This window comes from Triticum urartu, chromosome 2A (assembly GCF_056163025.1).
Source record: "Triticum urartu cultivar PI428250 chromosome 2A, HENAU_Tu73, whole genome shotgun sequence".
Taxonomy (NCBI): Eukaryota; Viridiplantae; Streptophyta; class Magnoliopsida; order Poales; family Poaceae; genus Triticum; species Triticum urartu.
Window position 1 is genome coordinate 586255699 of NC_141874.1, and position 13627 is coordinate 586269325.

At 47.4% G+C, this 13627-nt stretch overlaps 2 protein-coding genes across 2 annotated transcripts in view; one reads left to right on the forward strand and one right to left on the reverse strand.

Moving 5' to 3' along the window:
- LOC147986054 (uncharacterized) overlaps positions 1–1484 on the reverse strand; it is a 32487-nt gene extending 31003 nt beyond the window's left edge. The window contains exon 1 of the mRNA XM_087541851.1: positions 1098–1484. Coding sequence (XP_087397977.1) covers positions 1098–1484 — 387 coding nt within the window. The remainder of the gene's footprint in view (positions 1–1097) is intronic.
- Positions 1485–12509: 11025 nt separating this feature from the next.
- Positions 12510–13327, forward strand: LOC125537350 (uncharacterized). Its single transcript, XM_087539977.1, has 2 exons — positions 12510–12781; positions 12919–13327. The coding sequence occupies exons 1-2, from the start codon at positions 12510–12512 to the stop codon at positions 13118–13120; spliced, it is 474 nt and encodes a 157-aa protein (XP_087396103.1). The 3' UTR covers positions 13121–13327.
- The last annotated feature ends 300 nt before the right edge of the window (positions 13328–13627 follow it).

Below are 13627 nucleotides of genomic sequence, written 5' to 3' on the forward strand. Positions count from 1 at the left end.
AATACAAATATTGTTTTGCCCCTGTTTTAATGGTTTAAAGGCACTTAAATATTTTATAAAAAGATTATTTCTCCACAATAATTATCTATGGATTATTTTCCATATTTTGTACATTTTAGTTTTATCATTTGAAATCTTTAATTATTTGACTTTATTTTAAATTTGAATTTGAATCGGTTTCGAATCAACGCGGGTTAGGTATAGTAACCGAGGTGACGTGGCGACATTAACGTGGGATTATTGTAGCCTATTTATTCGGGCGTCACACTCGACAGTTGCCCGATCGTCAACCTCGTGTTCCCCAGCGTAGGCGGCCTCGGCGCGGTGCCGCCCCGGCCTGCAGCAGTGTTTCCCAGCCAAGCCAGGCGCCGGTGGACGAGGCCCAGGATGCTGCCCACCGCGCCCGACCGCAAGACTCGCAGTCGAGCCAGTCACCGGCGGGCGGGCACCGGGCAACGCACCACCACGGCCCGCAGCCGCACCGGCCGTCGTCGTGCCCCGACCCACAACCTAAACCATCGGAGTCGCCCCTCCGCGGCCAGACCCAGGGACCGGCGGCGGCATCGCGCCATGGCCACCGCCAGCGCCCGGCGGCGGCGCAACCCCGGTGTGTCCTTGACCCTGAGGGCACTGCGGGCTTTTTCCCGGGCGGCAGCGCACCACCGCGGCCCGCCATAGCCCCAAGTGGAGGAATTCGCCGAGCACGTCCACCCCCCAGCAGAACGGAGGTGCGGACTCCGGCGACGAAAAACCCTAGTGTGCGAGGGAGAGGCTAGGGACGTCGATCGAACTCTGCATGCGACGTCGCCCACAATATCGATCTGGACTGGACTTGACTGGGCCTCATACCCAGCAGTTCCCGGCCCATAGATACACTGCAGCCCATCCCCCACACCCAGCCCACTTCGGCCCAGGAGCGTTTTCAAGCGCTCCTGGCGAGCCGCCTGGATCGGGATCGCCATGACCGTCGGCTTCGCCGCCGCAGCCACCTCCGACGCCGATCTAGGCCCTGCCCGGCGTGGCTTTCTTCTACTCTTCACGGTGATCCACGAGTCCGGCCGGATCAGATCAAAAAGCGTTAGGTTCGGAAGCTGTACCTTAGGTAGGGGGCCCTTCCATGGCCGGACCGCCGCCGCCGCCGTCCTCCGATGAACCACGTGTCGAAGCATTTCCTTCTTCTCTCCCGCATGAAGCCCAACCCTAGCCGGATCATCGGGGGGGGGGGGGGGGGGGGGCAGAATTTTGTCGATCGTAGTTGCCCCTTCATCTTTGTCGTAACTTGCACTCAAAAACTCACACAAGAAATCGGAAGGCGTCAGCGATGGCGGAGATGGCGACGTCGCATCCGCGTCATTTTCTCCATCATCCTCATCATCGTCGGCTAGGGCCCAGAACCGGCCGCCCACCCGCCGATGGTCACCGGAGGATGGAGGCGGCGGCCCCGTGGTCGCCCCGCCCGCCGCGCCTCCAGTCGCCCTCCCCATCTCTTACATGATATTGGTGTTGAAAATTATTTGTCTTAGGCAACCCATAGATAGTAAAACCGCCATTTATTACGTGTGCAGTATTACAAAATTCACCCATAGTTTTACATGCGTACATACAAACAGAGATCCCATATACAATAGGACTAGCTTTAGCAAATAAGCAACAACAAGGACCATATGGAGGGAGTCCTATGCCCTAGCTACTGCCTTACTAGTCCAAATTGAACCAGTCTGGCGGGGAACACAGATTCCCGGCCTCACAAGTCACAAGGTCAACACATGATTCCGGCGACGGAGCCGTAAAAGTACATGGAGTTGGCAAGGGGATCCATGTCGTAGCTGTAGAGCGGCCGGTAGGGCATGAAACCGCCACGGCACACCGTAGCCTCTCCTTCGTGATCTCGCGGGCGCGGGCGCGTTTTGACGCCGTCGCTCTTGCCTGCCGCGCCTCTTCGTTTCGTCCCAGCGGACGCGGCCGCGTCCTGGCTTCCTGCCGACGCGCCATTCGCGGCGACCGGCGGGGCTGGATCAGGCTTCGTCGTCTTCGCGTACTCCGTAGTGGCCGCCTTGGCACGCTTGGCGCCCTTGTAGCCGGCGAAACCCACGCACGCCAGCGGGTTGAGATGCACCATCGGCGTCGCGGTAGCGGAGCGACTTGCGGCTCACGTGGTTTCTCCTTCGTGATGGATGGAAATTAGCTTGGCAAGCAACAGCCGTGCATATATAAAGAGAGCTTGATACGCTGGTGCAATAATCCGAGTCTAATTAGAAGTGTAGTACTAGTTTATTTCGTTATTAGAAGAAAGGAAGGACTTGTGCTGGGTCTGCACACGTTGTAGTACGAAGTGGAGAAGGACTCGGAGACAAATGTGGTATGATTGGGCTTGAGTTCTGGTGTCTCTGCAACGTGGCGATAGCATGACATCCAAACTTGGGTGAAAACTCGCTTTTCAATGTTGTTCTGGTGTCACCCCACCCCCCAAAAAAATGTTGTTCTGGTGTCTGCTAGCATGACACCTAATTTGGGGATCATGAAAGGCCCGCTCAGCTTGATCAATGCATGTCATCAGGCTAGAACTCCAAGGGAAAATTCACCCAGTTATTTGGCTAATTCAATGATACTAAAAAGATGTTGCGCGATGTTGATTTTTTCTTTTAATTGCTGAACGAGCAAACACATATACAAAATATTTTAAAAGTATACTGATCCACTTCTCAACCATCTCACGTTCTTAGTGTTCCTTTTTTTAAACGTCCTTAGTGTTCTTAGCCGTCAATTTTAATGATCTGAACATTGGGAGCGGCTTTGTCTCACTTTATGCGAGACAGAAGCTTGTCTAACTTCAGCGTCGCTATTAATGGGCCAGTCCAAGTAGTTTCCTGCAGGTTAGTTCATTTTCTTTCATTGTCTCGAACAAAAGTTCATTTTCTTTCACTGTGTCCTTTATTGGTTTTTTCATTGTTTATATTTTTGAAAATATTATAAATACGTCTATTCTGAAAATTAAATTTACTTCAATTTTAAAAACCACAAATTTCAAAATGTTAACACAGTGCAAATATTTGCTAGCGTAATTTATAAAAGATGTTGATAGGATTAAAAAAAACTTGTTTGTGACATTGGAAAAACGTTCATGCATTTCAACAAAAATTTATGTGAAATGTAAAAAAATGTTTATACCATGTTAAAATATGTACGTGTAATTAGAAAAAAAATGTTTCATACCATTAAAAAATGTAAGGTACTCCCTCCGTCCCATAATGTAAGATGTTTTTTGACACTACATTAGTGTCAAAAAATATCTTATATTATGGGACGGAGGGAGTACATTTAAAAAATTGTTCGTGTGTCTCAAAAATATGTTTATGACCTTTAGAAAATGTTTATATAATGTAAAAAAAGCTCTGTAGTTTAAAATGATTCATATCACTAAAATAATATTTCAAGGTGCATTTGGATTTTTTTAATATGTATTCTAAAACATGTATTTGAACAAAATTGTTAATCAGATATTTGAAAAATGTTAAACGCATTTTTTTCACATATATACAAAAAATGTTGAATGTGTATGAAAAAAGTATACATCAGAAGATATTTGTAAAACTATTACCATGAATTTGAAAAATGATAAATGCATACAAAAAATTGTTCCTAATATATATTTAAAAACTAGAAATTATTGAAAAGTAAAAATATGAAAACACGAGGAAACCAGTGAAGAAACACAAAAGCCCAAACCCCAGAACAAAACCGTTGAAAACTGACACAGAAAAGTAAAAAAAGAAAGAAAGAGAAAAAGAAATAATAAAAGAAAGAAAACTAAATAAAATTGTTATAGAAACATAGAAAGCTGAAAACCGCAAGAAAAACTAATATAGATAAGACAAAGACAGATAAAGGAAAAAATAATGCTATGATCTTCTCCCGCAGGAACCAGACAATAGCATGCTCCCCTACTGGCATAGGGGTGTGCCAGGTACTGGTTCATTCAATGAGAACAAAGACATGAATGTCAGGTTCGTCGTGTTAGACTAATTCATTCTAGAAAAAAGGGGGAAGGGAGTCACCTGAGCTATGTGAGCCGTGGGTTGAGGGGGAGGTCGCTTTTCCCGATCCTTTCCGAAGGGTTCTCCTCTCTCTCGTCCCATCATCGTACCCAGTTTTCCTATCGACTCGGCCCTATCTATTCATCTCTCTTTTTTTACATGAAGTTTTTTGTTCTCTAATTCATAGATCTTGAAAGAGGATCAATAGAGATTTATCAAAGGATCTATCAATAGAAAGATCTACAATCTCTATCATGAACATTTTCAACCGGATATTTGTGAAATCGTTAGTTAAGAAGTACACCTTGCAAAGGTCACTCCCCCACCTTCTCTGGTTTGACAAATGGCGCACTGCATGTGCCCACTTGTCACAACCTGGAAGTCTCCCTTTTTCATAATTTCATTTTTTCAACGCTTAATCTTTTGAACCATGTGTCCAAATACCGAGGGAGTAAAAGATAAAATCCAAAAAGAGCGTCTAGCAGGCGACATGTGACGACGGTTGGACACTTCTGCTCCCGCATAGCTGCTGTCTAACTCGGTATGGTCCCACATCTGCTGATTCTTGGGCCTAAAGTCGGCCGCTTGCACAGAGGAAAATGTAAAGCCCTCTAGTTAACTGGGCCCGCTAGCCAGCCCATTTAACTAACCGAGCCACGGTCCATAACCGTTCGGGCTTATCCCGTGATCCCGTTGGCCTCCTCAGAGAAAGCGGACGAGGGATCAACCGGTCGTTGCGCTCCTCCTCCCTCCCTCCACGAAAAAGCTCGATGCACCCCTTAAAAACGGTAATGTTAACACCCACACGTGTGGGCGTTCACCACCCCGACCACACGCAAGCATCACCGTTGGCAGGTGTGTGCACGAATCTTGGAACAAACCAGGTGGTTTTTTGTGCCACGTAGGATGAGGCGCGTGTGCGGTGTGCGAGTAGGTTCGCCCGCACGTTGGTTGCCACCCCGCGGTCAGCGGTTGCCATCTGAGTCGTGCGGTGGAACTGCAATGCGCCCGCACGCCACGCTTCGATTGCGGTTGACGTCGCACGCCTCTGCCCCTCCCCCTCACGCTCCCATTTACTCTTCTGCACCGCAGTTACTGGCAGAACCCACTCGCATTTCCAACTATCGAAGGAGAAGGAGAGGGGAGAAGGCGACGGTGAAGGCGGAAGAATCGACGGTGCTCGGGACCGTCGGTGGTGCTCGTCGGAACGGAGCGGCTCGCCGGAGCGCCTGCGGGTTGAAGGTACTGCTCGATGCACCCCTCACAATCCCTTCCTGCATTTCCTCCCCTTCCCTCCCTGTTCGATTCCTCGATCAAGATTTGTAGAGATTCAGGCGATTCGTCGATGCGTCGGCGTTCCCGCCGGCGCCGAAGTCGTCTGCTAGACGTTTTTGGTTGCATTGGCCAGTTTCGTCGCGGCCGCGGCCGCGGCATCGTCGGCGTGGTTCTGCTTGTTCGGAGGCACGCACTAGTTTTTGCATATGGATTGAGCAGGTGTCTTCCGGGTAGTTTTTGATGCGCGTTGGTTCAATTTTGTGTTTTGCAGTGAGTTCGTGGGAGAATTTCGAGGGTGAATTTGAAGTCGAAGTAGTTGCCATTGAACCCTAGATCTAGTTAGTTTGGTTTTTGAAAATGCAGAATGAGGCGAACTTGATAGTTACATTAACTATCATGATTGCGCGACCACTTACTCCCTGAACATATTTGATAGTTGCCACAAACGTGTTTCCCCTTGCGGCAACAAATTAGTGAAAACGACTGTGTTAGTTGCCACATGTTAGCTTTCGCACATGGCAACTAATTTTGCTGAAGTAATGCGATACTTGCCACACACACGCTCTTCCATGTGGCAACTAATTCTGCTAAACTAATGTGATATTTACCAAACACACGCTCTTTTTTCCGTGTGGCAACTAAGATTGCTGAATTCCTGTGTTAGGTGCCACAACCATTCTATTTTCATTGCGGCTAGTGTGTTTTCTGAATGTTATGTGACAGCAACCACGGTGTGACAGTTGCCACAATTGGTAGTCAGTGGGCATTCAAGAGCCAAGTGCCATTGCGGCCAGTGTGTTTTCTGAATGTTATGTGACAGTAACCACGGTGTGACAGTTGCCACAATCGGTAGTCAGTGGGCATTCAAGAGCCAAGTGCACTGGATGGCAACCACTGCGCACTTAAAGTGTGCTTGTTGCCATCTAGGTAGTATATTCATATGGCAAATAGAGTACGAACACACTGCCTGTTGCCATTCTGCATATAAGACAGTGTGGCAAATAGAGTGTGAACAGACTGCCTGCTGCCATTTCTGCATATAAGACAGTGTGGCAAATTGTCTGCACAATGTGGCAACCGAATTTGCATATCAAATGTTTCAGATGCCATACGTATGCGTTGCATGCGGCAAGTGTTTTTGCTGACCCCCTTGCATTTACATTTTCCACCATGACAATTTGGTATGTTCCCATCTCAGCAGAATGGCTCGTGGCGATCGTCAAAACGATAATGATGATTTCATGGATCCACCACAGCGTAATCGGGCAACTGGGCAGAGAAAAGAGGGTGATGAGGTAAATGTTCACACACACCCCTTCTTCCTGATGTATGTTAATGGTTGACACCTTTGAGCCCGCAATCGTCTGGCACGAACTAAAATTTCATTACATTGCAAAATGCGGCAACAACTGATATCCTGTTTTTGTTTGTAAAAACATGGCAACAACTGATCACTTTATGTCTGTTTTTTGCAGAAGAAGAAACGTATTCGCAACAGAGCCTCCCAAGAACGACTGACTGCGTTGACTGACAAATTCAGCGACGATCAGAAGGGGGCTACTGCTGAGATGGGTATGCAGTCTATGATGGCTGTCCGGTGCACGGACCTTGTCAACCCTGTATGCGATTGGCTTGGTGAGATCTACGACCCCGCCTCTAGAGAATTCGTGATTCCGGGACGCGGAAGACTACCGCTGAATGAGGAATCCGTGTTCTGCACGTTGGGTGTGCCCCGTGGACATATCAAAGTCCCGTATGAGGTCAACAACGAGATCGAGGAAGCGCTGTTCCCCCGTTTGTTTCCTGGGTTGGAATCCATGCCGAACACGACTGCAGTGGCAGATTCGTTGGAGGCCATGACGACGCACGGAGATGTTTTCAAGATGAAGCTACTCATGTACCTCATCTCAGCCGTTTTCGCGCCGACCACTTCTCTTCGCCCAAGCAACAAATGCTTCCCCATCCTGGTGAATGATCTATCTTTACTACATTATTTTTCCTTCAATTTTTTTGCTCCGATGTCATGTGCAAGCTAGTCACTGACAGTTTTTTTTGTTGTTTTTTCCATTGGAATTCTGACGCGGCAACTCCTTGTCCTGAATTTTATGCGGTGCAGGCGGAACTGAAAGATGTGAAGAACATGAACTGGTGTAAGTTCATTGCCGACTTCCTGCATGATGCATTTGCAAGCAAGGTGTACCAGAAGGGTTGTCGACTGCATTTAATGGTATTTTTTACCGGTCCTTTATGTGAACACTATTTTTTAACACATCTTTATTCATGCATGTTAACATGATCATAACAAGATGGCAACTGCCATGTTGATTATGTGGCAACTGCCATCATGACTATATGGCAACTGCCAACATGACAACATGGCAACTGCCATCATACTATGATGGCAACTGCCATCACTCTATGATGGCAACTAGCACATGCAGATGCCATATTCTTCGTAAAATACCATATATTTTATCCTGTTATTTGTCTCAAAATACCATGACCGCAACTGATTTTTCTTTCTTTTTAAAATTGTTGTACATCAGCTCATGTACGTCGACTGCCTTGATCTGTCCACCGTGGACTTCACTGGGACAGGAGGCCCACCGCCTGCGCACAAGTTTGCTGTTTCTGCGTGGACTATCGATGCTGTCAAGGCTGTGCTTGCTGCAGACAGGGTAACTGATAGCAAATATGGTAAACTGCAGGTTAGTTCTACTTTTTTTGCAACACATGAACTGCTAGTCAGTGTTTATCATTCTCTCTCTTATATCGTTGCTACTTTTTTTTCTTTCTCCCCAGCTGATGGCCAAGCATTCTATAGACTACAGCGTGTTTGGGGGGCCTCAAAACTTTGAAAAGTGGATGGACGTGCACTCAGTTCCGGCTTGTCCTTCAGAGGTAATCAAAAGATCTACATATATGGTTTGCCGTGGAGTATTTTTTGATGTCGTGCAAGTGATTGCAATACGGGGTTGTCATTGATGCCTCTTTGTTTTGTGTACAGGCGAGGGCACCTGTTGAGCAGCTAATAGGGCAGTTTGCATCTGGAATGACTGGCTTGCTCGGGAAGTTGGTTGAGGGGTGGACGTCCCTTAGTGGCTCTGACGGCGACGTGGTTGCGAGGCAATTCACTTCATTCGTCCCAGAACGTACACACCGGCCAACCGGTTGCCGTGGCCGGTATGACTACAACAGTTCCCAGGAGCCCGCTGACACACAAGATGAACTAGGTGGAGACGCTGGTCTCAGCAAGGATGACGATGATGTCATGGATAATGTGCAAGAGGACACCGATGATGATGAACACGCTGAAGTTCGCGCAGGTGGTAACAAGGGCAAGGATGCAACAGATGTCCCCCAACCGGATAAAGTCAAACAACACATGGCTGTGAGAGGCGAAGGGGTTTTGCCATCAAAGAGGGGGATGGCTCCAGAGGGTGCTGGGTAAGTTTCTGCTGGCAAGAGGTCTAGGACCGACCCTGTAGCTGCCAGGAAGAGGCTCGACTTTCATCTTAGCTTTTTGCTTTGTCTATTTTCTTCGAACAGACTCATCCTCTTTTTTGCACTTGTGTTCTGTCAAACGCGGCAACGAGATTGCTGACTGACAATTGCCACCTCTTTTTTTGACCTCCATCTCATACGTGCAACGAGCCGACAGCTGGTGGACGAGCAATTACAAAGAAACAGGCGCCAACGCCAACCCGTGTTTCTGCTCGGTTGAACAAAGGTGCCCCCATTGCCGGTGATACCACTTCCACCAGGACATCTCCTTGCACGACGACAACCAACACCGGGGATCCTGTCGTGTTGCCAGACCTGAGGAAGGCAGTCAGGAAGTAGGTTTCTTCATCCGCTTTTATTGACATAGCGCTATATTTTTTGATTTTCCAATGCATTCGTTTAGCTTGTCACATTGTCTTCTGTCATCTCCCCCCCCACGTGGCAACCGTTGTTTTACCAAATGATATTTTATTTACTTTCTAAATGTGTGGCAACTTCTATTTTTGTTTTTCACATGGCAAGTGGAATGTAGGCCAAATGGTAACTTTAATGTACCTTATGGCAACTGCCATCTTTTTACCGTTGTCTTGTGAGCTCATCCCACGCCTAGGTTTGAAATTGCATTCATGGCAAATCAGACATTTTTATCATTCTTTCAAGGTTGCTAACATGGCAACTGCTGCTGGATGGCAACTGCTAGTTATGACACATGGCAACTGACGTTCCCCTTACATGGCAACTGCCAGCTTTTCCACCTGTTTTTCCATTTTCTTAAGATTTCTACCAAGGCAAACATAATTTTGTTTCATTTTTAAATACCTTTTTCATGCGCTTCATTTTTTTTGCAGGGTGAAGAAGACTACTACGCGTGGGTCCAAGCATATCAGTAAGGACCCGCTCGAACGCATGCATTCAAAGTTGTCAACAGGGGGCAACTCAGATGTACAGGAGGCACTAGTCGACAATACTGCTGCTGCACCATTGACCGCTCCCACCAACTCTGATGCAAGTGGCAGACCATCTCCGCCGGCTGCAGATGTGCAGCCTACAACAACAGGCATCCGTACATCGGGGAGTGATGAGTCGGTATCTGCCAGGACAGCTGAAATACTGCCAACCCTTCTGGCAATGAAGGATGCTGCTGTGAGTCATGCCACCCCATCAGCAAGCGTTCAAGTGGACGCTCCCGAGACGAACCTAGGCAAGGAAGATTCCCGCTCATCTGACACTGATTCCAAGCGCGTGCGCGGTGGCACTCCTGTGTCCACGACAGAAGCGGTCGAGGCAGCAGTTCACAAGGACATGCCATCTATAGGTGAGAGTCCTGGCACAACAGCTCCAGCTCCTGGCGGTGCATATACTGCTAAGGCGACTGTTTCGCGTGTTGGTCTACCACCTAGGCGTCGTAGCCCCCGCAAGCAACCAACAGACATACCGAACGCACCGACAGTAGCCAGGAGCAGGAGAGACGAGTCTGGTTTTGTTCCTGCGTCCACACTGTTCCCGCCACCTGTCAAAAGCAATGTGACAGAGAAACCTGAAGACCGGAGCACAACTGATGCAGGTGTCAAGCCGGGCACGAGCGACGCAGGTGAACACCCGGAGCAGACTGCGCCTTTTCCTGCAGTGGAAATCCCCAGCATAAATCTGCGCACTTCCAGGCTCCCAGTCAACGTCGGTGTCCCCTACAGCCCAAACAAGAAGATTGTCATGAAAGCTACGGTTGATACCACTGACAACACGCCCCGCCCTGCAAATAAGGACGATCATTCTGCAACGGCCGATTCAGATATGTTTGTTGATCTTTCACCCTTGGATTCTGCCCCGCAAGTCGTTCGTGGTCCGGCCAGCAGGAATGAGAGGCACCCAATGGCCTTTACCCCACCGAGTTTCAACCTTGGCATCAGTCAAGATCAACCGGTTGTGCAAGATCCTATGCCAGTTTCCTTTGCATTCCCAGGAGGCATGCCTGCAATGATGGCGCAGCCAATGGTCGAGGGCAGGAAGGCTGTCAAGTTCGCAAAGCCGATTGTGGCAGGTACACTTGCCATGTCCATATGATTTTTCTTGCACACGTCTGTGTAGTTTCACTGTTGTCCCAATCATATTTTTTGTTTTGGGGGGTTCTCACTTGTGATGGCAACTGACATGCGATGACATGGCAACTGGATTTGATGCACCGTGTCACCTACTTTTTTTCTGCCATGCTGCATTTTACATTTGGGCAACCATGTGGCAACTGAAGTTGATTCAATATGGCAACCGTAGTCTATGTAACATGGCAAACACAGTGCATCACACATGGCAACTGGAATTGATTCAACACCATGTCACCTGCATTTTTTTTGTTTCCATGCTGCATTTTTTCATAAAGCAATCACATGGCAAGTGCAGTTGACACAACATGCCAACTGTAGTTGTTGTGACATGGCAACTACATTCCAACTAGATGGCAACTACATTCCAACTACATGGCAAATGTAGTTGCTATGACATGGTCACTACAGCTGGACCACACATGGCAACTGCCTCACTTTTTCCTACCTACAACTCACATCATGCACCCCATCTTTTCTCACAATCCATCTGCTTTTGATTTCCTAGGTATCCTAACCCACTTTTTTTATCACTGCAGCCACACCCGAGGAGATTTCACCGTCTCTTGAAGAAACTTACCGCATGCTTGAGGAGGCAGCATTGCAGAGGAAGTCCTCACGAGGGCAAGGGCAATCAAGTTCCAACGTGCCTGCAGACACGGTATCTGAGGATACCATTAAGAGTGCCACTCCTGGTTCTGTGAGGCAGCAGAGGGTAGTGCACCCACCTCCCGCGGAAGACTACGAGCCCGAATTCAGAGCCACTAAAGAACAGACCCAGCTGTATGATATCGTCAAGCGGTTTGGAAATACGAGGTCCAGCGGCAAGCACATGAAGGAGCTGAAAGCGTAAACGACCACACCCCATAACATCTTATTTTGCTTTGCTCCTTTTTTACCATTCACATCCTTCGTACTTTCTATGTTATATTGTTTTAGTTCTTTCATAAATTTTTTTTTACTTAGTAGGCATGATCCTTCCATGTTATATTGTTTTCATACAGCTCATGTTTGGACAGAACCAAAGTCATTCAATGCGGAGCGACGTACGTCGACCTTGGTGATCTTGCTGAGTCCGTGAGGCCAAACGGCAAAATGTCGACGAACGTAGTTGCATGCGGGATTGACTACATCAACAACCACACCGATGTGTGCGCCGACAAGACAATCATGCATTACAGTGTGACCTGCAAAATATGGGACGGTGACTTCCACCACAAAATCCTGAGGAAGAACTTTGCCCAACACGGTGATTTCAAGCTCACAATGAAGAAATATGTGAGTACTCCTTCAATGTCTGCACTTTTTTTTCACAAGGTGTGCTTTTTGTTGCCATCATCTAAAGTTGTGTTTTACGTGGCAGCTGTTTTCATGTGGCAACAGCTACCGTGCACACTGACTTATTTGATTTTTGCATGCCGCGCAAACTATGTGGCAACTTGACAGTAAAATACATGGCATACTTTTGTTCACACATGGATGGCAACTTTATTTCAACTACCCCCACCCATAACCAGAGTTTTTCTACGTGATTCTAATTCCTTTGTCCCTCTGCTGTTCTTTACGCGAACGCTGATTCTCATTTTCCTCACTTTTTTAAATGCAGGTCATGTTCCCCATGTTCCAGGAGCTTTCACCACATGACCCACACGACAAGTGTGGTCACCACTACGTGATCTGTCTTGACCTGAAGAACCAACGTGTTGAGGTGCTTGATTCAATCCGTTCGGAAGATGATGCAGACCTCACCACGCATGTTGAATTCTTCAGTAAGAACCTCAAAGAGACATGGCACCGTCACTATGAACACTCAAAGGTCCAGATCAGTCATTTCCCGACTGAGTATGTGGCGACTACAAAGCAAGGGAACACGTAATTCCTTCCTCCCTTTTCGTCTGCCATTTTACATCAATCCAATTCCTGTTTTGTTTGTCAGATCTGAAATTGAAGTCTGTCTTTTGTTACGTCTGAGCTCTTTGCGTGGTCACGTTACTCTTTTCCTCGTGCAGGACGGACTGTGGCTTTCACGCGCTGGAGTACCTTGCGAAGTGGGAAGGCAGAATTGTCCCTGCTATCACAGCTGCAACGGTCGTTGAGCTCCGGAAAATCCACACATGGAACTGGTTGACGAATGAAGATTTCAACAAGCGGTCGGGAGCACGCGAGTTTGTGCAGGAAGCTGTCAAGAAAGTCACCAAGAAGTACAAGTGATCACGTGGCGTTACAGACCGGACGCACACCTTACATTCTATTGCCGAGGAATGTAAGGTATTATCTCGTTGTTTATCGTTGAAAACTATGTTTGTGTGCTATGTTGTGGCTACAACCCCGCGTAGGCTACTATGTAGTGGTGGTGTGCGAGTGACATTTGAATAGTTTCATGTAATATATGTGTGGACGTGAACCTACTTTTAGGCGTAATTATTACAATGGTTTCGTCGTTTCTAGCACCGGTTTGATGCTTTGAACGCGTCTATGATGTTTTAAAAACGATGGCAAATGTAGTTCATTAGACATGGGTAGTGGAAGTCATTGTCGTTTTACATTTTTGGCTATTTTGCTTCTTCATTTTCATCGGTAACTGCATGGGGGTAGGTTGATCATGCAGCCACAACGTTTTTGCTGGGGTTTATGCACGTTACGCTATTTTCCAACTTGTTTCCCATACACTTGCACACAACACACTACGTGCCCGTAAACCGCGTCGTTTTTGTCATG

Coding starts and splice junctions, on each gene's coding strand:
- LOC125537350 (XM_087539977.1), top strand. CDS start 12,510: ATGCAGGTCATGTTCCCCATGTTCCAGGAGCTTTCACCACATGACCCA. Junction 12,782..12,918: donor ACTACAAAGCAAGGGAACAC/GTAATTCCTTCC, acceptor TTCCTCGTGCAG/GACGGACTGTGGCTTTCACG.